General features: G+C 40.3%; 2 protein-coding genes across 11 annotated transcripts; one reads left to right on the top strand and one right to left on the bottom strand.

The window, feature by feature from the left end:
- Positions 1–389: 389 nt before the first annotated feature.
- On the bottom strand, positions 390–12,655 carry ZNF207 (zinc finger protein 207). 8 transcript variants are annotated; one of them, XM_074888818.1, is made up of 13 exons: positions 12,467–12,655; positions 10,775–10,901; positions 10,213–10,351; positions 9,421–9,591; positions 8,647–8,722; positions 8,107–8,154; positions 5,861–5,931; positions 4,561–4,721; positions 3,638–3,730; positions 2,207–2,449; positions 1,321–1,483; positions 954–1,137; positions 390–734 (listed from the first exon to the last, which is right to left on the bottom strand). In XM_074888818.1, the coding sequence occupies exons 1-12, from the start codon at positions 12,505–12,507 to the stop codon at positions 977–979; spliced, it is 1,494 nt and encodes a 497-aa protein (XP_074744919.1). In that variant the 5' UTR covers positions 12,508–12,655; the 3' UTR covers positions 390–734; positions 954–976. The 8 variants fall into 8 exon arrangements, with proteins under 8 accessions (XP_074744919.1, XP_074744916.1, XP_074744920.1 ...); XM_074888815.1 differs by having other exon boundaries at positions 390–1,137; XM_074888819.1 differs by having other exon boundaries at positions 390–1,137; positions 9,421–9,588.
- Positions 12,656–12,759: 104 nt separating this feature from the next.
- C19H17orf75 (chromosome 19 C17orf75 homolog) lies at positions 12,760–20,241 on the top strand. Of its 3 annotated transcripts, none has more exons than XM_074888779.1 (11): positions 12,760–12,908; positions 13,427–13,968; positions 14,250–14,330; positions 14,965–15,090; positions 15,504–15,644; positions 15,845–15,902; positions 16,568–16,687; positions 17,299–17,363; positions 17,486–17,622; positions 18,137–18,240; positions 18,831–20,241. In XM_074888779.1, exons 2-11 carry the CDS (start codon positions 13,835–13,837, stop codon positions 19,038–19,040), a joined length of 1,176 nt encoding a protein of 391 aa, XP_074744880.1. In that variant the 5' UTR covers positions 12,760–12,908; positions 13,427–13,834; the 3' UTR covers positions 19,041–20,241. The 3 variants fall into 3 exon arrangements, with proteins under 3 accessions (XP_074744880.1, XP_074744881.1, XP_074744882.1); XM_074888780.1 differs by having other exon boundaries at positions 12,760–12,919; XM_074888781.1 differs by lacking the exons at positions 12,760–12,908; positions 13,427–13,968; positions 14,250–14,330; positions 14,965–15,090 and adding an exon at positions 15,097–15,420.
- The last annotated feature ends 2,766 nt before the right edge of the window (positions 20,242–23,007 follow it).

The raw sequence follows: 23,007 nt of genomic DNA, 5'->3' as shown, positions 1-23,007 counted from the left end.
GTGAACTAACAGGACACATCTGGCACTAGGATGCATCTTAGAGCAATCACTTTTACATCCTACAAGTAAGTGCCAGGATTAGAAATCATTTGAAATTTATTGAGGACAAGAAAGCACAAATAAAGAAACATATGCATTATGAGAAGTTACAACCAACGGTTAAGATGTGCCTCCTGCAGCTTCATTTTTGAGGAGTCAGTTAATAAGTGTACAGGTCTTTGTCTACTTCGACGTGCAGCTAAGGAGTGACTTAATTTTAGAACAAGGAATTCAGATTTTATCAAAACAGCACCAATAATTGTGTTCATTACACCAATAGCTACCATGGCATGCATCTGTACAAACCTTTCAGGCAGTTGTCCACAGCTGGTCATGAATAAAAAGGCATATAAATTTTTCTCTTCTTTTATTACAATGAAGTTTATAACAGTACAGAAAAGTCACACGACCTTAGTGGGTCAGTTTACTTAAACCCTGAAACAGGAAGAACTCTAAATACATTAAATATTGTTACAAGTTCAGACTTAAATGTACAAGTAGTTGGGAACAGTTACAGCCCTCACCAAACTATGTTGGGGACATGAAGTCCAACAGCACTTGAAGTGCTGTGAAGGCATCATTTCACAAATAGCAACATAATGTTACAGAACTTGCCTTTAAGGTGGTATGTTCATGTAATTCCAGCGCCTTCACAATTTAACGAACCATATTTACTATACTTCACTTCTAAAAACCTAGATGAAACATGAAAAAGAAGCCATACAGTATAAATTGCAACATCAGGAAAAGTTCCTGTTATTATTCCAAATAATTTTTCCCGTGTAAAATAAGAATGTCCAATAGCTCCTTGCATGTGGGAAGATACTTATTTTTTAAAGTCACAATGAAGCTTTAATTGACGGAAGCTCGGCTATATTAACAGCACAAGATGAGAAAAGGTTTAATCTCCAAACCTATTAGAGCGTGTGTAGTAGCATCAGTAGCGGCCACCTTGCGACATTACAGGAGGTCTCATTCCCATTGGAGGTCGAGGAGGTCCACTTTGGTAAGGGGGCACCATCGGAGGTCCCTGACCGTATGGAGGCATCGCTCCAGGAAGATATCCTGGCATGCCCTGGTGATGAGCACCATACTGACCTATAAACAGAACATTTAAGATGCAAAGAAGAATTTTTTTTTTTTTTTTAAATAAGGGGCAAAAGTTGCATTTTGTGAAAAGCTTCACAGCCCCTCACCAGTATATGCCACTTCAAGTTTTAGCAAAGTTTATACCAAAGACAAATCTTTCCAATAAAAGAAAGCTGGGAAATTTATGATTACCATGAGGTGGCATGGGAGGTCTCATTCCTTGTTGTTGTGGAGGAATTCCTGGCTGTGGTGGCATCATACCTCCAATTGGTCCAACTGGTGGATTACCCAAGGGAGCCTGTCCCGGTCGAGGAAGATTGCGCTGATACTTAGGCAACTGTGCCCTTCTCTCTTCCTAAAATCAGGAACAGACAACCGTAACGCCTGTTAAGACTAAAACTCACAAAAAGCAAAGTAAATAAAAGTGTAACAAAGTAAATCACAAGTACTAAACTATTTCAACTACCTTACAAGTTCAAAGACTGCTACCAGTAACATTACACAGTAGCGTTTGGATTTTTCCCCCTTCCTTCAAAGTTACTGTATTAATACTGGCCAATCTAGCATTTCACACACAACACAAATTCTCCTCCTCCCTCAGCTGAAGAAAGCTTTTTCCTCATAACAAGTTGAGACAAAAAAGCCAAACACAATCTAAAGATATCTGAATTGAAATTAACATTAATTTGTTTAATCCATAAATTCCGTATTTGAGTGCTGTAATAGCACCAAGACCACTTCATACTGTTAAGTCTTTTGTCCTGTGCTCATTAGTGTGTTTAACTTCAAGCTTAAGTCACATGCAGAAAAAGTCCAAATTATATTTTGGGTTGAGTAGTTTCCTATCACCAACAAAAATAAGGCTTAGATCTGCAGCAAGATCACTGCAATATGCCAATCACCACCTTGCAACTGAAGTTTTCTCAATGCATGGTTCTGTTACGTTAATTCTGCACAGTTTACACTCTCACCATTATTAAAACATGCATAGTGCAGAGCACAGAAGACATTCTATTCAATCAGCCATATCATCACAAATTGCATTTTTCAGTAAGACAATTAAAATATTTTAACTTACCAGTGATATATCCTCATCTGGATGGATCAACTTACTGGTTGCACTGGTTGTTGTGAGGGTAGCAGGCTTACTTGTTATAGATGTAGCTGGTTTAGCTGCAGTGCTGTTTGTCGTGCTAGTGGTTGAGGCTGTAGACTGTGTGTAAGCAGGGAATGTAGGTTTTGGGGGTTCTGTTGTTGTTGCAGGTGTAGAATTCAAAGGTTTGAAATCAGTACCAACTGGACCTGGAACAGCTGCTGCAGCCTGTGAAACACAGAGATAGATCAATATTTATTTCTCAAAGCATAAGACCACTTAAATGATGTCTGTTAGACCTCTGAAACCTTTCAGCGAGATACATAATTAAAACAAGCTTGACAAAAGTAAAGTTCAGCCTTATCGCGTACTAGAGCAACTGAAAACAAGACAAAATAAAACCCAGTATATACACACATACACACACACTGGAAAGTCTAAAATTTGCAGGTCAAAAGCCACAACTAGAAAAAAGGAACAACAACAACAACAACACCACCCCCCACTACCAAAATTTTTATCTCAAATACTCAGCTTGGTAAATGTCTAAATCCTTCCTGATTCATGGTTTTATTAAGAGCGTTTAAGTATAAATTCATTGTTCTCTACTAAATTATCAGCATAGCAACCATTAGTTTAGAGTACAGCTCAAAGTGTTAGTATTCATTAAAAATAGGTATTTAAGAAATGTTTTAAATATTTAAGAAAGCTCTATTGTATCAGGATTTTTGTTTTAAGCGCTCTCTCTGTAAAAAGACTGCAATATTTTCACAAAGTACTATATCTCTGCAGATCTTTAATCTCTCTTGTGAATAAAGAATCAACTGAAGGCAGATATGAGGTCCACTACAGATTCTAGCATCTCATCTTTCCTGCTTATTTCTTAAATTGTTAGACAAGAAAATTTTGCTTTACCAGGCTTTCTCTGAAGACACAGTAATCTCCAAAGCAAGCTTTAGTTATGAGATTGCTTTTGTTTCTAGTCACTGTACATTTACACTTATCTGAACTTTCCAATCAAAACAAAATATTTCAGTTTTTTGCACATAATGCAAATTACGAAATTCCATCAGTTATGATGTACCATATTAAACAACAAGAACTAAAAAGCCTTCACCATGCATCAAGCTAACCACTGCCCACTAAAATGCATTTAACTGCTTTCATGCTTTTTTAACCCTTTAGAACCAGGATGTAACATTTCATTCTTTCACACTAAGAAAAATTGGGCACTTTGACATGCTGATTTCTAGTAAGATGCAACTCACAATCAAGGACTGCAGTTTTACCAGCTAAACATAATCAGGAATATAACATAAATTATCTGAAGATGTTTAGTCAATTTTAGATTTTACAGAACGGTCCAAAGGGTTAAGTTGCAAAGCAATTTGTTTTTAACTGTGACTTCCTGCGTACTTGTGCTGTGCTAGGAAACAGAGCGTTAGAAGATGCTGACAGACTTTCTGAATTGGAGGAAGCTGCACTTGAGCTTGTGACAGGTGTCCCCATCTGTAGCATAAAAGAAAGGAAACAGTGAAAAGTCTCCAAACAAATGGGTGGAAAGTATCCAGATGAAAGGATTTCTTATGCTAAGTCCCTTCTTATGAAAGGACTGAGTTGTAAACGAGTATCTTCCCTGCAGAAGTCCAAAATGCAAATAGTACACTATGAAGGTTTCTGCAACATACTTGAAAGCAAGTAAAAACTTCAGGACTTATACACAACCAGTGCAATCAAAGGGTAGAGGTCACAAGCCACTATCAATTCCCCACTTCCCTCCCCAAAACTATATATAAACAAATTTTTACTACCTTAACTTACTCCTAAACTTTCTTAAGTAAGAAACCTCCTAATTCAGGCAACGTTTAACCAGTTTAACAAAACTATATAATAAATTAGTCCATCTACGGGTAGAGAGGCCATTATGAAAGAATAGGAGAGAACAAGTCACGTCAAGATTTATACTCTGGATATTTCTGGATATAGGTAAAGTTCTACGCAATCAGATTCCTGTAGCTGACTAACACATCCCTTCACCCACCCAAAGCACCCTTATAAACAACAAACTAAAGGGATTAAAGAAAGAAGTGTTTTGCCTACTCCTTTCTTTCCCATGTGCTTACAGAACTTCTGTCTGGTTTCATGGCTGTTATAAGACAAACAAAAGAATCTTTTAAAATTCATTCAAGCACTATACTGAATTAAACTTAAGAATCATCACAAGCAAGAAACTTGACCAGTCATTTCTCGGGCCTCCTCAATAATAAAGAATAGACACTGTCAACACAGTGGCAATTTGAAGAATATAACAACAGATTCCAAGCTATGAGATACCTTACCTGCCCCGCACTTGGGAAGAGTGGTTTAGTAACTGGGGGCTGGGGGGTAGGTGCCGATGCAGCAGGAGCTGGAGGCCTGTTAAGAATGCCCGGTGCTGTAACAGGCTGTGCTTGTGTCATTGGAGGCATCCCAGGACGAGGACCAACAGGTGGTGGCATACCTACAAACCACAAGGAATCCATAACAAATTCAGCTGAAGGAAATAAGAATAATCCTTTAGAGGATTCTGTTCACAGCATTCCTTAGAACAAAGCATCCCCCAAGGAAGATGTATTTTTAAGGCAGCGGTAAAATAAAACACAACAAAGGATAATGCCAGCAGTCACCAACAGGTGTCCATGCATAGGCAGTAACCTCAGACACTTCAGAGCAATACTGAATTGTGTTTTCTACTAGACTTTCATTCATGGAGTTTATATGCTCTCAATTAATCAATGCAATTAACGCTGTAACTGTTTCCAACACACTGCACCTATGCTGCCAAGCGCGCGGGTAGAACTGTTACAAAATCCAAAAGATTCAGCCGTTATGAATGGCATCAGAACTTTGACGAAAACAGATCAGCTTTGCTGTGAGTGTTTAGCACAGAGGAACAGTGACACAAGGCTACTTTTTGTAGCCCATCATCACAATACATGCACTTCATACGGTGCGGGGCTCTAGGAGAGGTTCAGAGACGGCAAGTTAACAGTTCCCCTGAGTTCCATCACATTACTGAGCAGCAGAACTACACTGTGACTGTCTTGCTGCCTTGCCTCCTCCTCCAGTGAGAAATGGAGGCAAACCAGCAAATCTCAAGCCATTACAGCAGAGCTGCTGGTCAAGTGGAACACTCTCAAAACTTAATGCTGCTTAAGAGCTGCACAAGCTCAAGAAACATCTCTTCTAGTTATGGTAAGAGACCCAAATTGCAGTTAGTTTCTTCACACAGCAGGTTCATTACTTGGGTATTTCTCATTGCCCACATTTTCAATCATTATGACTTTTCAGGTGCAGACATTACAAAAGGGGTGAAGAGAGACTAGGCAACACAAAAGCCAGAGAAAGTACAATTGGAACAGAAAACTATATTCTATTTTTAACCTTCAAAATGGTACCAAACACAAGTAATTATTTATAATCAAAAGCCACAGATCAACCCCCTTCACCCGTGCAGAAGAGGGGCTTCTGTGGCAATCAATCCACATCAGGGTGGTGGCCTAAGTCTATATATTCTTTATATAAATCCTAAATCTTAGTGGAAATCAATAAATATAATTCAGCTCTCACCGTAGTACGAGCTCAACAACCCTGACCTACCTGGTGGCATACCAGGCATAAGAGGCGGTATTCCTGGACCAGGAGGCATCATTCCACCCATCGGCATCATCCTATTAAACAGAAAATGAGCACTGGTATGAACATTCATGATAAACTGCTAAGACAATTGGCACATACCTGTATCAGACAAAAAATTATGGTAAATAATTTCAAAAAGCTCTCAAAGGCAATTCAAAACCAGCTGACTCCACAGTTAGAAACGTTTTTCCACCAAAAAAACCCCAAAACCCACCCCTAGAAAACCCCCAAACACTTTTCATTTGAACTTTAATTTCTCAGGCTTTTGCTTCCACTATTATCAGATTTCCAGAACTGCTGTCTCTCTTGAAATCTATTTCAGGCTACTAGTTTCAGCACAGTGTTCCAAGGACCCCATGTTAGTACACTCAGAAAATCAGAAAGTAGGAAAACCAGCTAACTCAAATCACACTAAAATCGCTGTACCTGTGCTGCTACTCCTGTCTGAGACAAGTCTATTTGTGATTATAGCACCCTCATACTATTTTAACATATTCCCCTTCCTCTAGTGAATGGTAAGACAACCCAAATCTGTAGAACTATCCACAAAACACTAACAAATGCAGAGCAGAGACCAGAGGGTAAGAAAGCTTCTGGAGTTTCGATTACAGTAAATATTCCCTATGCTAAGGATAGAAAAGTGGGATTTTTTTTTTTTTTAAATGAGAAGTCCTTATTATGGCATATTTTTCCTTCGTATCAAAACCAGGTCTGGGGTGGGGTTTTTCCCTTGCTACTGTTACCTGGAGAAAAAAACTGGTCTTTATTTCCTAAACAGAAATTTAGGTGGCACCTAAATAACTCCTTTTATCCTTATCTACTAAACGATACTACACATTAATACATGTTCCCTATCTAAACCATAGATACAACCCTTAATACAAGCAAATTCCTCCTGCACAGGGCTGCAACTTCATTAAAAAAATAAGCTGTCTAAAACACTAAGTGCTTTTAAATATTGGGAAGGTATTCCCTTTACAGGGAATAAACCAAGCCTAGCTTAAATTTGCTCAAATTTTTCCAGACACTTGAAGTTGCATTAGGAAAACGAAATAAACTACTTTAGTTAGCAAGATAAGCAGATATGTAGCAGCCAATTGCACACCAAAACCCCACTAAGAAGCAGTTTTTATTTGTATGAAAAAGTCAAGACACCTTCACCACTGCTGTTTCAAAATCAAAGCAAATCATCATCAATAGGCAAGCATTCATTTTGCAAAGCAAACTGCTACCCAGTCTTCTTTTTATTCTCAACCTGCCTACCACCGCTACAAAAGGAACCACCAGTGCAGAAGCAGTAATGAACATAGTACCATTGCCCTGATTTTGGGTTAATGGTTGGAGAAGGCAAAGTCAGCCTCAACACCCATTTTGACAACTATCTGTTAGACTGCCCAAAAAAGTGCTCAATTCTTGCTGCCTGCTGCCACCCCAAAGATGACTGAGAAACTGCAGAGATAGCACTAGAACTAGTGTCACACTAAAACCAAAGTTGCTTCCTAGGTCCTAATTCTTCTTTGCTCATTTTTGAACAAAAGATCATCAGGTTAAGTAAACTAAATTTTAGGTTAAACTAGGTAAGAGTGTAATGTAACACCACACTACCCTCACCTAAAATTTCACAGAAAAGGAAGTGCAGTGAATTTTTGGCAAATTAATTTGTCTTTTACTAGATGACATTACATTCACCTGAAGTTAACAAAGAACTCTTTGGACTTAAGTACCAGCAAGCCTGACAAAATTCTGTTCTGTTTCCACCCAGAAAGGCTACAGTCATGTGATGAGCACCCACAAGTTGTTCCACTATGACATGTTCTTAAATTCAAAGGCTGTTAAAACAACATTTATGTCTCAGAAGAGACCAACCTTTCATCTCAGTGAACTTTAAAACTTAGAAGCAAAGCTCCTGCAGTATGTCCTACAGTGTAAAGGATCAAGCACATGGAGCTGCACTCTTAAATTCCTGAGGGTCTACTTTAGTAATATTTTGTAGAATGCATTTCTCATAACATACAGTTCTCTAATATTTATTTAGATAAAGCATATAAACTTCAGATATTATACAATAACAAAACCTAACTAGACATTTTCCCCCAATTCTTAGGCAATATTCAGAGGTTTTCAGTAAGACAATTTAAAGCTTATCAAAAACATGACATAAAATGGCATAATGAATGTACCTAGAATTACATTAATGAGATGCTTACATGTTTCCACCACAAAATGACTGCATGTATTTTCTCTGTTGATGTAATCTGTGAAAATTTATGACAAAATCAAAAATCTAACTGTGATTTTCCAAACACATTGTGATAGGGTACGGTGTCAACCCCAACCAAGCATAAAAACAAATATCTTACTTTTGCCCGAAATACAAGAAAAATTTTAACTATCCAGTATTTTTTTTCCTGTTAGGTTGATGACTGATAACCAGATGCACAACATATGTGCAATACATAAAGGAACAGTGGTTCACAGAAGACTCTAAACCAACACAATAAAACTTTAAATTATTATAATACTACTCAAAGTTAGAAGAAAGGCAACGTACTTTATACGTAAGTCACAGTTTGGCCATATTTTTAATGTTGGTTTACAGTCATCCAGTTCTTTGGTTAGTCTTAATAATAAGGTTACAGAGTTCACAGGTCCCTACACACATTTTTCTAATTAGTTTTACTTTTTCTGTCACAGTTTAAAATGCAAAGTATGAACACTTAATATTAAAAGTCTTTTTTGCTACTCACCCAGGTGGCATTCCAGGCATAACTGGAGGCATTCCAGGCATCATAGGTGGAACACCTGCCATTAATGGTGGTATACCTTAAAAGAAAAATAAACTGTAAACAATTCCGACAACATACATCCACTAAAAAAAAATCTCATCTAATAAATCTGGACTGGATAAATGCTTTACAAGAAGCTCTAGAACACGTTTTTTTGAAATAACACTGCTTACAAACAACACAATGTAAAAGATTATCTGAAAAGCTGACTGAGATCCATTGTTCTCAGTCCTGCAAGACGATGTGTATTTTCTTTGTAGTCCCCAAAGAACATGCCTTATCATTACAGAAAATATAGTAAGAAGAGACCGGTTTTCACCCACTATCACTGATCAAAATTCTTTCCTCACTATATTTGTGGCCTGTGTATAAACTGCCTGTTCTGTTAGCAGTCTCTAGATATATGTCAGCTTTTCTGATGTGCTTCCAAAATCTTGTTACAAAACACCACAAATATCATTGGTAGACTTATGTTTAAAGTACTCATCTGTCTTACTACCATATTCCTTCAATCTAAGTGCAGACATTAGGTATCTTAATCTACTTCACAAAGGAAGATGTGCGCTCATACAGAGAATGGGGGAAGAAAATGAAGAAACTGCCTACGTGCACCTGATAAAACTATTTTATGACCTCTATCACCCAGTGTTAGAAAGGGCAGATTATTTCAGCATACAAGCAGCAATCTGCATTTCTACTCATCTTTTCAGTAACTAGCTTAAAACATCACCTTACCTGGAGGCATCCCTGGTGCACCAGGCACAGGAGGCAAACCTGGCTGCGCCATTGGGGGAATGTACCCTTGCTGTGGCTGAACTTGCTGGGGTTGAAATGAAGTCGAAGCTGCAGATTCATCATCTTCATACTCATCAGAATCATCCTGTTGTTTCTTTTTCTGGCTCTCTGCTAAAGAGTACAGTGTATATGGTCAGACTAAAGGCAAATTATATTCTATGAAATTAATTTTATCTGGGGTATTCTAGTTGGAATTAAAATAATAAAATTCAAATCTCATCTGTGTGTTCAAAAATTCACAGAACTACAAAGAAGAAAACCTATGTGAGCCTACCTATACGTACAAATAAAAAATGGAAGAAAAGTCACTCACACTGTAATGACCCTCAACATAAATGAGGGTTTTCCTTCATGTCAGTCTCATGCTGTCCAGAATAAACCAAAGCAGTTCAAAGGTATACTTAAACAGCAAAGAAGTCTAAGTATTTGGGCATCACCAGGCTTCTATCACCTCTGGCCTTTCCTCCCCTTACCCTCAAAAATAAAATCACCACCCCCATATTCATTAGGTAATTGTTACAGCTGCAGCACTGGCATGCAGCTACTTCTGAACAGGAAAGGAAAAATGTTTCTCAACGTTCTACGTGACTGGCAAAGATCTAGAGCTGCAGTTAGAAAATGCATAAACCCTACCCTTACTCTTCTGAGAAGCGAAACGTCTTATCACACAGCTTGGTATCAGTAAGAAACAGACTAGGGAAATAACAGGTAACTAGTTAGATCATACTTTACCCTGAGTTTTTTGTTCAAGTAACCTCCTCCGTTCCTCCATATCTTTTTCTGGAATGCCCTCCATGCCATAGATTTCCAGTTCAATGTCTGTTCTTCCAGGAATAGCATTTGGAACAGCATCTATTGTTTCTTTATGTACCTAAAGGGAAAAAAAAAAAAATATCATCCTGACCACAATTCAGCTTAGAGTCTATCTCTTCTTCAACCATTTTCAAGATAGAAAAGAACCACCCTTAATGGGAAAAATCTCTCTGGCCAAGCATTTTCTTGATATGTGCTTCCTCATCACTGTTAACTACAATTAGCTTCTAAAATCAGTTTATATAAACTTGTCTTCTGAACACCAAAGACAATTCCTTCACTACTCCTACACCTACATCTCTACTGCATACTCTCCGTATAACTGCTGACACAGCAGGACTCCTGGAAACAGACCATCACTGTCTTTTTTTCATCAGTTTTTAAGACACTGGAAGTCCCCAAACCCCCACCGTTTCAAGCTCACTATTAACTCCAATTTTATATTATCAAGAAAAGCTTATGCAAGCCTAAAATTTCTTACCTGCATGCAATGTATAGCTAAACCAGGTCCTGTATACAGTTTCTTGTGACATATATGGCATTTAAAGTGCTTTGCTTTTTGATGCTGTATAAGGATTTTTTCATCATCAAAATCCCTGTTACAATACCTATTGAACACTGTTAAGGAAACATTTAATCCTGAAAGTGACCTCTATGTAACACTGAGCCAATTAGCATCATTGTGATTTTCCTAAAGCAAAAAAAAAAAGCATAGGAAACACCTCTGAGCATTCAAAGCATGACACCTATTTCATGGGTGTCTGAAACCAAACCTCCCCCTCCCGCCATCCAGCATTTCCCTCTTCGGATAGATACAAGATTGGCAAGATGTGTGCACGCAATCAGAATTGTCATTTACTTCCATAATCTTTGATAAGTGCTTTTCAAGACCTAATTATTTCTAAATGGATGCATTCCTTCTCTGCATACCTGTAGATTCAAATAAAGTTGCTAAAGCATTAAAGGAGAAATAGACTTGAAATCCATGAAAAGGAAGTGATGCTAAATACTCAGAAGCGACTATTTAGCAACAAGTAGCTAACATTTATTAAAAATAACAAAGGTTTTTAGTTAAAAATTCCTTTTTTCAGTTATCCAACTATTGATTGTTAGGACAATTCGCTGCAGTCATTAAATAACTCTGTTTTTAAAACAAAGATTTTAAGCGAAGAACTTTCTGGACATCTATGTGACAGAAGAGACAAACTGCAATTTCCTTTCTGCAGGTCAGCATTAGTATTTCAGCAACACTCCACACACATCTCCATAAGCAACACCATTACACATTTGGTATTTCTTTCTACTCGTTGTTAACACAAGGTGTCCCTCACTTCCACCAAAACTTGAAATACATTAATATCTAAAATAGAAGCACAGGTGCCTTCCAACCGGTAAAATATCTCAGAGCAACTTATAAATTCCTTTATTAAACAATTTTAGAATAGGCAGAAACATTTTAGAGGGAGAAAAAGTAAATCTGTAATCACCCCCCAACAAAAAGCAGATTGTGAAGGAGTAATCGAAGAAAAATCCACGGGTATTTCTGGATACTGAGAAATTATATGTGACTTTGATACAGCAATTAGAAATTTGAAAGCTTCCCCTCAAAAAAAAAAAAAAAAAGGCATTTCAAAAAGTCTTTTAACCACATCCGCCCCACTTCTTGAATAACTGATCAGCGGCAGGGTTTTCTTCTGCTAACACCCTTCCCCCCAGGGGATAAAGACCGTTCTCCATTTTCCCCACGACCCCGGCAATCCCGCTGGGCCTGGCGACAGGAGCGCCACGGACAGCCGGCCGGAGAAGCTACAGCCTGCACTAGCCTTACGGGTCGGACATGAGGCCGAGGCCTCAAGCAAGGGAGGCGGGAGCGGGCGGCCTAGGCCGCACGGGGCGGGGGGAAGGAGAAGAGGAAAGGCACGTACCAGGCCCCATCCCCACGCTAAGGAGCACTGAAACAGAACAGGACCAAGCAGAGCCAAACCATAACGGGGGTGCAGAGAAGAAGGCCCCGTCGCAGGAGAGCGAGGAGCCGGGGTTGGGGGGAGAACAGGATAGGAGAGGGGAGGGGAGAATAGGATAGGACGGGGCAGAAACCAGACCAGGCTAGGCCGTGCTGCTCCCCTCCCCCACCCAGCTCCCTACACCCGCCTCGTCCCACACAGAAGGATACCAGCACCAAGGCTTCAGCTGCTTCTTCTTCTTACGGCCCATGGCGGCGGCGCCCCCGACCTACACAAAAAGGAGACAGCCGAGCTCTTCCCTCCTGCGCCGCAACGCCCACACCAGCCTCCCCACGGAGGCGAGCGAGGCAGACACAAAATGGCCGCCACGGTCCGTCCTGGCGCCACCGCCTCCGCGCTCCCAGCATGCACCGCGGCGGCGGGCGGCGGGAGGCGGGGGGTGCCCACGTGACGGGCTCCCTGCCAGCCCCGCCACCTCCTGGGCTGTCCCGTCGTGCCTCGCGGCGCCACCTGGCCGCCATTTTGTCCCAGCCGCCAGCGCAGGGTCTGGGGTGGATGTGAGGGGGTTGTGCTGTCGAAGGCATCTGGTTGGGTTTCCCGTCTCCGCGTTTACCGTCAAGGAGAAACTTTTTCCCTACAAAATCAGACTAGGCAAGAAGCTGGTATCTCTTAACAGGCTGCTCTGCGCAGTGTTTTAGTGGTGCTTGCTGTGTCTGTGTCTTTTGAAGGGGAGACTGCGGGGTGTGGGGAAGGCCGGCCCCCCGAGAGCACCACACACTGGGCCCTCTCCTTCCCCCAGAGCTTCCTGTGCCTGTCTGGGGCTGGTCCCTCTGTTACATCTCATCTGGCATTATGTCTGTGTTAGCCCCCTGAATAGCCCCGTGGCTCGCCAGCTTCCTGTAGCGGCATTGCTGGGGGCGAGAGCTGCTGCCTGGCCCCAGGGCTTGTCTGCGGGAACTGCCTGTTAGTTGCGAGGCTGAGCTAACAAATGTGCTGTTGTAACAGGAAAAAAGTATTTCAGAAGCAAAGTAGGCTTTTTAAAAACAGGCCGAACGGCTAATCCTGTCAAATGTTATTTGAGTGGGTCCTGCCATTAAGCCAGTGAATAGGCTTTTGAAGGATTATCTGTACTGATACAGGTACTATAGCGTCTGTATTGTATTTTTCAGTAAGTAACAAGCAGAGGAGCTGCAGCAACGGGAGTTCTCTCAGCGCTGTCCAGTACAGCTCTAGTGTGGGTGAGCACACGGCCTCTTGCACCTTGAGCGGCTCCAGGCCTTGAAAGCCGCCTCGCAGGAATCGTCAGCCACTTCGCGCTCCTCCCAGCTGCGGGACCAGGCGCGACCGGCCCCCGGCCGTGGGTACACCCACTCGCGGGAGGGAGAAGCTGTAGCGCAGCCCCCGCGCTGCGCCCGCCCTGCCCTGCCCTCCCCTGCCCTGCCTCCGGGGCGGGAGCGGCGGGCGGCGGGGAGCGCAGGGCCCGGAGCGAGCGGGCCGCGGCGGCGGGGGTTGAGGCGCGGCCCGGGCGGCGGCAGGGAGCCGCCTTCCCCGCGGCACAGGCGGCGGCTCTGGCCGGGATGCTGCCGGCGCTACCGGACGGCGACGAGCGGGAGCTGGAGAGCAGCGAGGAGGGTGGCGGCGCGGGCGAGGAGCGGCGGCCGGAGCGGCACGGCAGCACCTACCACAGCCTGTACGGCTACCGGAGCTGCAGGTGAGGGGCCGCGGCCTGGCGAGGCCGGTGCGCGCTGGGTCCGCCCCGCGGGGAGGCCGTTTCCAAGCCTCATCAGTTCCCGGCTGCTTGAATTCTCTTTATTTCTCTCTCTCTCTCTCTCTCCCCGAAGAGATTTGTTTTCCTCCCATCATGTCCCGATTCCCTGCTCCTGCTTCTGCTTTAAAACACCCTCAGGCCATACCTTTCCCTGCTGCAGTCGCTTTTCCCTGGTCTGTGTGTTAAGGCTGTAAAATCAATCATAAAACCGGCTTCATTTTCAGATCCTCGCAGCAGGGCACAGACAGTGGGGATGGCAGTCCCAGCAGTGCGGTGGCAGAGACACCCTCCAGCGAAGACTTCAGGTAAAGCCAATCTGCAGAACAGCATAATTGCCTGTAACACCCCATTTTGAAGTCTTTGCTGTATTGCTGTTAGGTGAATAGTAAGCAAGTACATTGAAGTCTCTTCAAAGCAGAAACCTCTGTAAAAGCATACTGACGTCCCCTGGATGCTTTTTGTGGAATACCTAGGGAATGGACACAACTGCAGAGGTCAGATGATGTATTAAACTGTCATCTTTGTGTTTGAACTCTGTTTCCTTTGCTGCTAGACTGTATTGACTTAGGTCTTCATGTATTCATAGATACTTAAAATTTATTAAACAATTATAAATGGACATCTTATCTTTCCACAAGCTCTGTAATGGAGTTGTTGCTCTGTATTACAACTAGGGAGACATAGGAACAGAGACAGGCAGTGACTTGTTCATAACTGCTGAGGAGTTCAGCATCAGCTGACACAAGTCCAGACTTCTGGTCTGGTGGGCAAACCACTGGATGCATTTCTGATGGGCCAGAAGTCACTGAGCAAGTTCACTGTAAGCCAGTGAGAGATCACAGTGGTCGCTCTTCTAGAAGCAGGTGGTTCTGCACTTGTTCAGAGAAACAAAACAATAACATTTGCTTTTTGCTAACTATTTCTTCCTGTTTTTTAAAGCCTCTCCTTGCTGGACACTAACTTACCAGCTGAAGCAGAGACCGAATTGCGCAGCTTTATTGCTAAGCGTCTCACTAAAGGAGCTCTGTTTGAAGGAATGGGGAATGTAGCATCAGTGGGGCTGAGGTAAATTTTAAAAATTATTTGTGAATGAGAAACTGTAAGAAACATTGGCAGCATTGCACATCTTCCCATCTGCTGCTGCACTTAGGTTTGATCTTGATTCCATGTTCTCAGCCTACTGCTGCTGTTAATAAGTTTTATGCAATGGCAGTTTCCTCTTTTTCTAGGCAGCTTTGAGAAAAATACTGTAGTAAATAATTTACTGTTGAATACTTAAAAAAATACTATGTGGGTTTATGGCTATTTCCTTTTAAACTGTGATTCCACCGCAGAGGAAAAAAGAGAAGGTTTAAGAGTTCTGTATGTGACCATAGGAGCCACCAGTGCTATCAGGTGAAAATTCTTTACAGAAATCATGTATGTCTGCTTTTTGCACTTATTGTATCTGTAACAAAATATTTTTTTTTTCTGCATAGCATACCAGAATATAAAGTTGGTTGTTATTACTGTCGTTTCCAACAAGAAAATCTTCTAGAAATGGCAACACTGGAATCAGACATCAATGCTCCAGAATATGTCATTTGTTTCTTAGGTGGCTCAGAGAAAGGTCTGGAACTATATCCTTACCTTTAACTTTCTTTATCTGTGTGGAGAGGGAGATGATGTAAAAATTCTGTTCTCATTTTGTCTGCTTCCTACTTGAAATCAGCCTGTTTGTGCACACCGTCCAGTAACTGACAATGTTAGTAACAGCCATATACTGAAAGGGAAAAATGCAGGTCTTAACTGATGCATCTTACTTTCCTTAAGAAGATACTTTCAGACTTGAGCTGGACAAATACATTCAAAGTCTGAAGATAAACCTTGATTTGGAGGTAAGGCCTAACGTGGGGGTTTTTTTAAGTGTGAAAAGTACTATTTACGCAAATTAATTATTAAGACAATCTGGAAGATTTAGTCTATAGAGACAAAATAGGTGTTTTAAGTACCAGTGTGAAACACTGAGAGAGATGCTTGAGTCACTGTAGGGACAACAACTGTCTAAAGTGCTATCAACCACACAAGTCAAAAGGAAAAAAAAAACAGGGGGGGAGCTTTTTTGCGCCAGTCATAAATCTCTTAAAGGTCACTTGCGGTTAGATTCAGAGAGAAGAATGACTAGTAACAAGTCATGGTCTACAGGAAAGTTACTAATGTCCACCTGGATTCTTACCATTTCTGAATTTTCAGTGATTTTCTTGTCACAATTTTTCTCATGGAAAGTATGCATTTTAAGTCTCTTTCTCATCCCATGTGCTGTTGCATGGTCTTTGCTCAGTATATACCATAATATTACAATTCTATTTCTTTAAATACAGAACCCTTCATGCTGATGAAAGTGTGGCTTTAAATGTCAATCTCATTATTTTAATTTACTGTGGTTTGAAATTAAAAAGACTCTGACATCCAAATATCTTAGGTTGAATAGATTATTAATAGGCTTCCATTTGTGTAGAAATCTAATTTGTAGTTAAAGTTTTAATGTTTCAACTTGTTACAGCAAAAAACCTTGGAAACCTGTGTTAACCCCTACTTGGGAAGCTGGTTTGAGAATGCCATATGCCCTATTCAGCGAGTAGTACAGCTCTTCCAGGACAAACTTGCCTCTTTGCTACATGCTGTAAGTCTATTTCAAACTGGATAACTAAAAAAAAGTTCAGAGGGAACCTCAGTGACTCCATCGTGTTAAAAATGTTTCTTGCATTTGCTTTCCCAGCCGGGAGTAAATGAGGAACAACTTTTTTCTTTTTTTTTTTTTCTTTTTAAATTCAGGGCAAGTACTTTTTCCCTGTTTTATTGCTAAGGAAGCACATAGCAATTTCTTCTATCAATTTTTATAGTTAACTCATTTTAAATTACATAGCAGTGTCCAAGTTGAAATAAAAATAAAATTAGAAACAGCATGAGAAAGCTGTCCCTGCTATAATTCCCCTGAACCAAAAGGGATGTTGTATGGTGTATGTGCCTCATGTAATTCACTGGAAACAGAAAAGAAATTAATCGTAGCTCTAGTCCCTGAGTTTGAGGAGGCTTTGGATGGGATAGCTAATAGACTATAACTGCTCTATTTCTTCTGCAATGTCCATAATATGGAGTATTCTACTCTTTCTCTGAAAAGAGCAATTTTTAAAGTACCACATTATGTATATATTGCTAGTAACTGCAATATAGCAACAGAAGCAATATCAAAGTTGCATCTAGCTTTTTAAATTTTTGTTTGTTTGTTTTAAGGCTTTGAGTTATACTCCTGTGGAAGTAAAAAACGCAGATGAAAGAACAGAAAAAGACATTAGCAGGTAAAGATACTTAGAGACTGAGGAACCTGTGAGTAACTTGGCTTTCGTGTACAACAGCCTCCTGTTCTTGCTGTTCAGGAATTGTAAAGAAGCAAGCAGTTCACAAGAGCTTTTTGTGTCAGGTTTCTGGCAGCTGCCAGCCTCCAAGGACTGGTTCAGGAAGGCACCATGACCTCCTTGTGTATTGCCATGACTGAGGAACAGCACAAGTCAATGATTATAGACTGTAGTGGACCTCAGCCTCAGTTGCACAATGCAGGTGAGATTACAGCTGTGCATACTTCTTCATGTTACCCCCTTGTATCCCTCAACTGCTGAGAGTTGAGGATATTCAGAAGCTCATAGGTTGCTGCCCAGAAAGTCTGGATTCTGGCTGGAAACTACAACACTTGGTTTCCTGTGAGGTAGCAAAGTAGTTTGTTTTACCAGCTACAGCAGAACTCTGAATAAAATGCACAGCGCGTTTAGTTTGCGGACCATGAAATTATGACTTGTACACTTCAGGAAAGTGGCAAAACTTTTTTCTGTTGTATTTTTGACAAATGTTGTGAAAAAGGATTGAACAATCAAAACACAATTTCATGTAATCATAGTAGCTATGTTTACTTTTCTTGTCCACGTATATTGTTTTTCTTAAACTTATTTCCTGGCTCAGGTACACTGTTATCAGTTGCTATGTAAGAGTGATTAAACCAGGTGAACGCAGCTACATATTTATGTTGAGCTCATTTACTTTTTCTCATTTTTTCTCTGTGTTCCTAAACACGTAACAGGAAGCAACAGATTCTGTGAGGACTGGATGCATGCTTTTGTGAATGGTGCTGAAGGTGGAAATCCATTTCTCTTCCGGCAGATTTTGGAAAACTTTAAATTGAAGGTACCTGTTCATATATGTTAAAGACTTGGAGAAGGTATGAAGGTGACTTGAGGAAGCAGATACTTTTTTTGCAGCAAAGAAAAGGTTTAAGTTATTTACGATGTTTATACGTCATTAACTGATTAACTCGAGTTTAAGTTGAGGACTGGCTTACTGTAGTTGACAAGATCAGAATGTAAAGTAGTGTGAAAGTTTCTTCAGTGAGTACTACAACGGCATTTTCTCGTATTTAAAATAAAACCCACTTTTTTTTTTTCTTAAAATACTGTTAATTTGAGCTGTGCACACACAATATCGTGTAATTGGGTAACATGGATTCAGTAGTTAACACTTCAGTGATCTGTCATAACAGAAGAACTCTTGCTACAAGTCTCGGATAAGTTTGTGGTGTCCACACATTTTGCCTCGTAACAGTGGTAAGACACATCAAAGATGGTACTCAATTCTTACGTTACTCTTGAGTAGTAATACAGAATTCCTATTGGAAATGCTTTTGCTTCTCTTGCTATTCTTCCTTCAGTTTTCCACATGATAGTATGTTTTCTTTCCATGTAGAAGAATAAGAAAAGGCTGCATTACTCTTTCCCCAGGCTATACAAGACATTAACAACCTGAAGAGGTTTATCCGCCAGGCTGAAATGAACCACTACGCCTTGTTCAAGTGTTACATGTTTCTGAAGAACTGTGGCAGTGGAGACATCCTTTTGAAGATTGTCAAAGTAGAACATGCAGAAATGCCAGAAGCCAGAAATGTAGTGACTGTCCTTGAGGAATTCATGAGAGAAACATCAGTGGCTTAAAATTATCTTAATTATTCTGTACTTGTTTGAGGGTATTGTATAAATCATTAATTTCTTCTGTGCAGCTTAGTTTCACTATTGCAGGATTTTTAATTTATATTTGAAAGTATTAGCTAAGTCAAACCTAACTTGCAGTTTTATCTGCCTTTTCTCTTTTTTGAGAAAGCAGTGTGAGCTTTTTTAATGTGTAAATACCAGATCATACAAACTCCTGCATAGTTTTCAGTGCTTACCACATTCTTCCTTTTCTGAGGAAATCATGACATTCGGTTTTTAGAGTCATTACATGGAGGAAAAAAAAAACCTAAATCCTCTTACCTGGCAAGCATTCCAGTGTTTTAAATATTTTAAATATCTTTAAAATGATCATGTCTAATCATTAAGATCTGGTTCCTTTTGTTTTAATTTTATATATTACGAAGCATAAATTGGATAAATCACAGCAAATGAATTAATCATATTTGTTTATATAACAGAACATAGGTAACAAGTCTGTAGCTAGTTTTCACATTCTGCTTTCAAGTTGGCAGTTTGTTCTGCTGTTATTAGATAAATAAGTTGTTAATTGGTATGAAACAGAACTGCCTTTGTATGTATGCATACATACACCGGACAGACATGTTAAATTCCCAGGCTGTTAGAAATCCCATTCTTCATTAGTTTGCATTGTGGTGAAGACCACCTTTGTGTGTTCTTAGTACTCATTTTGCATAATTGTAAATAATCCTGTTTTTTCAACCATGGAGAATTAAACCTGAAAATTTTACAGATTAAATATTAACTTCAAATTAACAGAAACTTATTCAGAAAATGGAGTAAACTAAGTTCCCAAGTTAATTATTTAGACTTTAAAATATGTCATTGTATTTCAGCAATGAATTCTTACCCACATCATAGGACGTTTAGACAGATTTGAAGAAAATCTTTAGCTACAGGTGGAATCAAAACTCATGAGGCCTCTTGAGTGACCACGAGGACTATTTCGGCAAACCTGATATAAGCAAAACTCCATTGCTTTCCTTTGCAGCAGAGGGTGTTGGAACACCTAACAGCATTTGAACAACTCTCCCTGAAACAGTAAGAGTCTTACTAGTGCAATGAAGTTTGACTTCTGCCAGAGCTGTGACTATAAGAGTGCTTTGCTGCGGCACTGTGTTGAACCTATAATGAGGTTTACAATAAACCACATTCAAATCCTTAATAGTCTGCTTCCATTAAATTACAAATGAGTGTTGTCCTTGATGTCTCCTGTTTAAAACCCTTTATTCACACAGTGCAGAGGAAGCTGTTAGTGTAATGTGCAGGAGTCTGCAGGCGTCATATTGACAGCTGAGGTGACACATAATGTGTATGGGCAGATCAGAGAAGAAAATAATAGTTTGAAAGAAAACCCCTTATTCTCTCATTTGCAGGAGCTCTGAGAAGTAACAATGTTTTCCTTCAGAATATTTTATTCATGAGTGAGTAAAGCAGTGCCACTCAATAAAACATGTCACCCTTTGTTGCTCTTGTACTTTTCTAACAACATTGGAGCACTGATCGTTTAGTATTTTGCCTGATCAGGAGGCAGGGAAGAGCTCAGTGCTCAAAAAACAAAAAAAGTTGGCTGTGAAGAGCAGGTAGCTGTGGTCTGGAGTGTAAGGAATCATTGCACCAGTGGAGAGTTGGGCCGGAGCCTGGCAGGGCCAGGTGTTCTGTGTGCTGGCTTTATATTTACAGGGAGTAGGTCAGTCCCAGGCACAGCAGTGCTGGTGGTGATAAACTTTTCCTGAGGTGCAACCACAATTGCTTTGCCCGGTCTTCATCCCTGGCAGTTTTCAGAGATAAACTGGCTGAAGTGCTGAACAACCTCCATTACCTCTTGTTGAACCTCCTGCTCAAGACAAGGTCAGCTTAGAGAGCTGAGGTCCCTTAAAACCTAAATTATCCTATTATCCTGTGACCTGTACTATGCTCCTTTAAATAAGATTTTTGTTTTCTGTGCTAGGTAAATTATCATAAATCACTCTTCAAAATCCAGATTTTTTAACCTTAACTGTAAAACCTTGCTTAGTCTTTTTGCATTGTTCAGTATCTGTCACACTGAATTTGTACTGTTACATGTGGACAGCTTCAGTCACAGCTTTTTCTGTTTTAAGTTCCTTTCCTGAATTTTCCCAGCACTGAAAGTGGCTGGCATTATGAAAAATAGCACTTCTTGCTTTCTGCAGCCTTTGTTTTAACATCACCTTGCTTCTCCCAGCTTTGCAGTGACTTTGCCATTCAGCTATCCAACTCCTAAACTCAAGATGCTCACAAGTACACACACGCACATTGAAATGCACCCTGGTAGTTCATGAATTTACAGGTCCTACTGGCATCTTCCCATTATAAATTCTATTTTAAAAAACAAAACTATAGGAAGTTAAGCAAAAGCATAATAAATAATGCAGAAGCAGATGGTTTAGCTGCATGGATGCCTGGAGAGTATTACACACTCAACTTCCTCCAGCAATTGGCTATTCAAAGTTCAGGATCAAGCACACAAAAGGACAGAAGATGCTGAGATGTGCACTTAATTTGCAAACCTGAGAGATTTTTACTGTAGTTTTTATGGGTCTGATTTAAAAGCATTTGTGAAAAAAACCAAAACAAAACAACAAACAACGAAAACAACAAAATGAACCAACAAACAACCCCCCACCCCCCTCCAAACACCCAACCAACCAAACACAAGGTCCCCCAGGCCTAGTTAAGAATGCAAGTTCAGATTTAACTGCTACAGAGCTCTTGCAGTTTGAAGGATTGGGGTCTGGTTTGGTTTTTTTGGGTTTCCCCCCTCTTAACCCCCAAGAGAAGTAGCATATAAACCAATTAGTATTTCTCTTTCCAACACTTATGAGCAACGCTTACTATACAGAGTATGATTGGAGCTATGGGAATAAAATGATAATGAGTTTTATGAGTATCAAGGCTGCCAGTTTTTGGCTCCTTCTCTGCGACAGATGTGCTGAATTGGCAAATTTCTGTCCTTCAGCTTGCCTTTCTAAAATTATTTTAGCCAGCAAGAAAAATGTATGGTGCTAGCAGACAGTAACACTTTCTGTATTAACTGACAAAACCCACCTTACCTTTTTGCTGACAGTCCTCAACTAATGAATAAAGAGATTTAAGTGTCTCAGAAAGCTCAGCCAAGTGCAGAAAACTTAACAGCAAGAGCTGAGTCCCACATGCTGTAGCAGTCAGTGATCTGCCGATCTGCCTCCCCTTAGGCATAACAAACCTGACAGGAACTGCTGCTAGTTACATCTTCATCTCTTTAAGTTACACTTTAACCCAATGTTTCCCAACAAAACCACAAAATATCTTTCAAAATAAGCCTTGCCCTTCCACATTGGTGGAAGGATTTTTATTTTAGTTATCTCAAAATAACTAAATCAGTTGGAGGTTTGCTGCAGAATTCCCTGGATATGTTGTTCCCGCTATTGATTCCAGAGACAAGAATGTCTCAGCTCTGAGTTTTTAAGACATTCGGTAGAGACTGATGTTAAAAGACAACAACCCTCCACCCCAATAAAAAAACCCCCAAACAGTCCAATATACTTGATCATCAACTTCCCCGCAGTTCTCAGGTCACTACTGCACTAAAGCATCAGTTGTCAAATGATGAGACAAGACCTGAATTTCAATACAAGTCCCAAGCTGGTTCTGCATCCTTGTTATATCTCATGGAGAAATAAAGCAGCAGTTCACTCTCCCCTTTATCTTTTAGGCAGACACTTTTAGAGAGACATAAAAATGAGTTATCAATGTCATTACTAAAAGATTACATTGCAGAGCTCAAAACCAATTGCTCTTTTGTTAAATACTGTGTTAACTGTAGACAAATTTACAAAACTGTCTTTGAAAGTTTTTTCTTGCTTGTTTTTTGGACATGTGTCCAGCTCAATTTTATTTAAAGAGAAAAGGAACAGAAAACAAACAAAAA

The sequence above is a fragment of the Strix uralensis genome, chromosome 19 (genome assembly GCF_047716275.1).
Source record: "Strix uralensis isolate ZFMK-TIS-50842 chromosome 19, bStrUra1, whole genome shotgun sequence".
Taxonomy (NCBI): Eukaryota; Metazoa; Chordata; class Aves; order Strigiformes; family Strigidae; genus Strix; species Strix uralensis.
The sequence above is the reverse complement of the archived record's forward strand: the minus strand, read 5'-3'. Positions and strand labels throughout refer to the sequence as shown.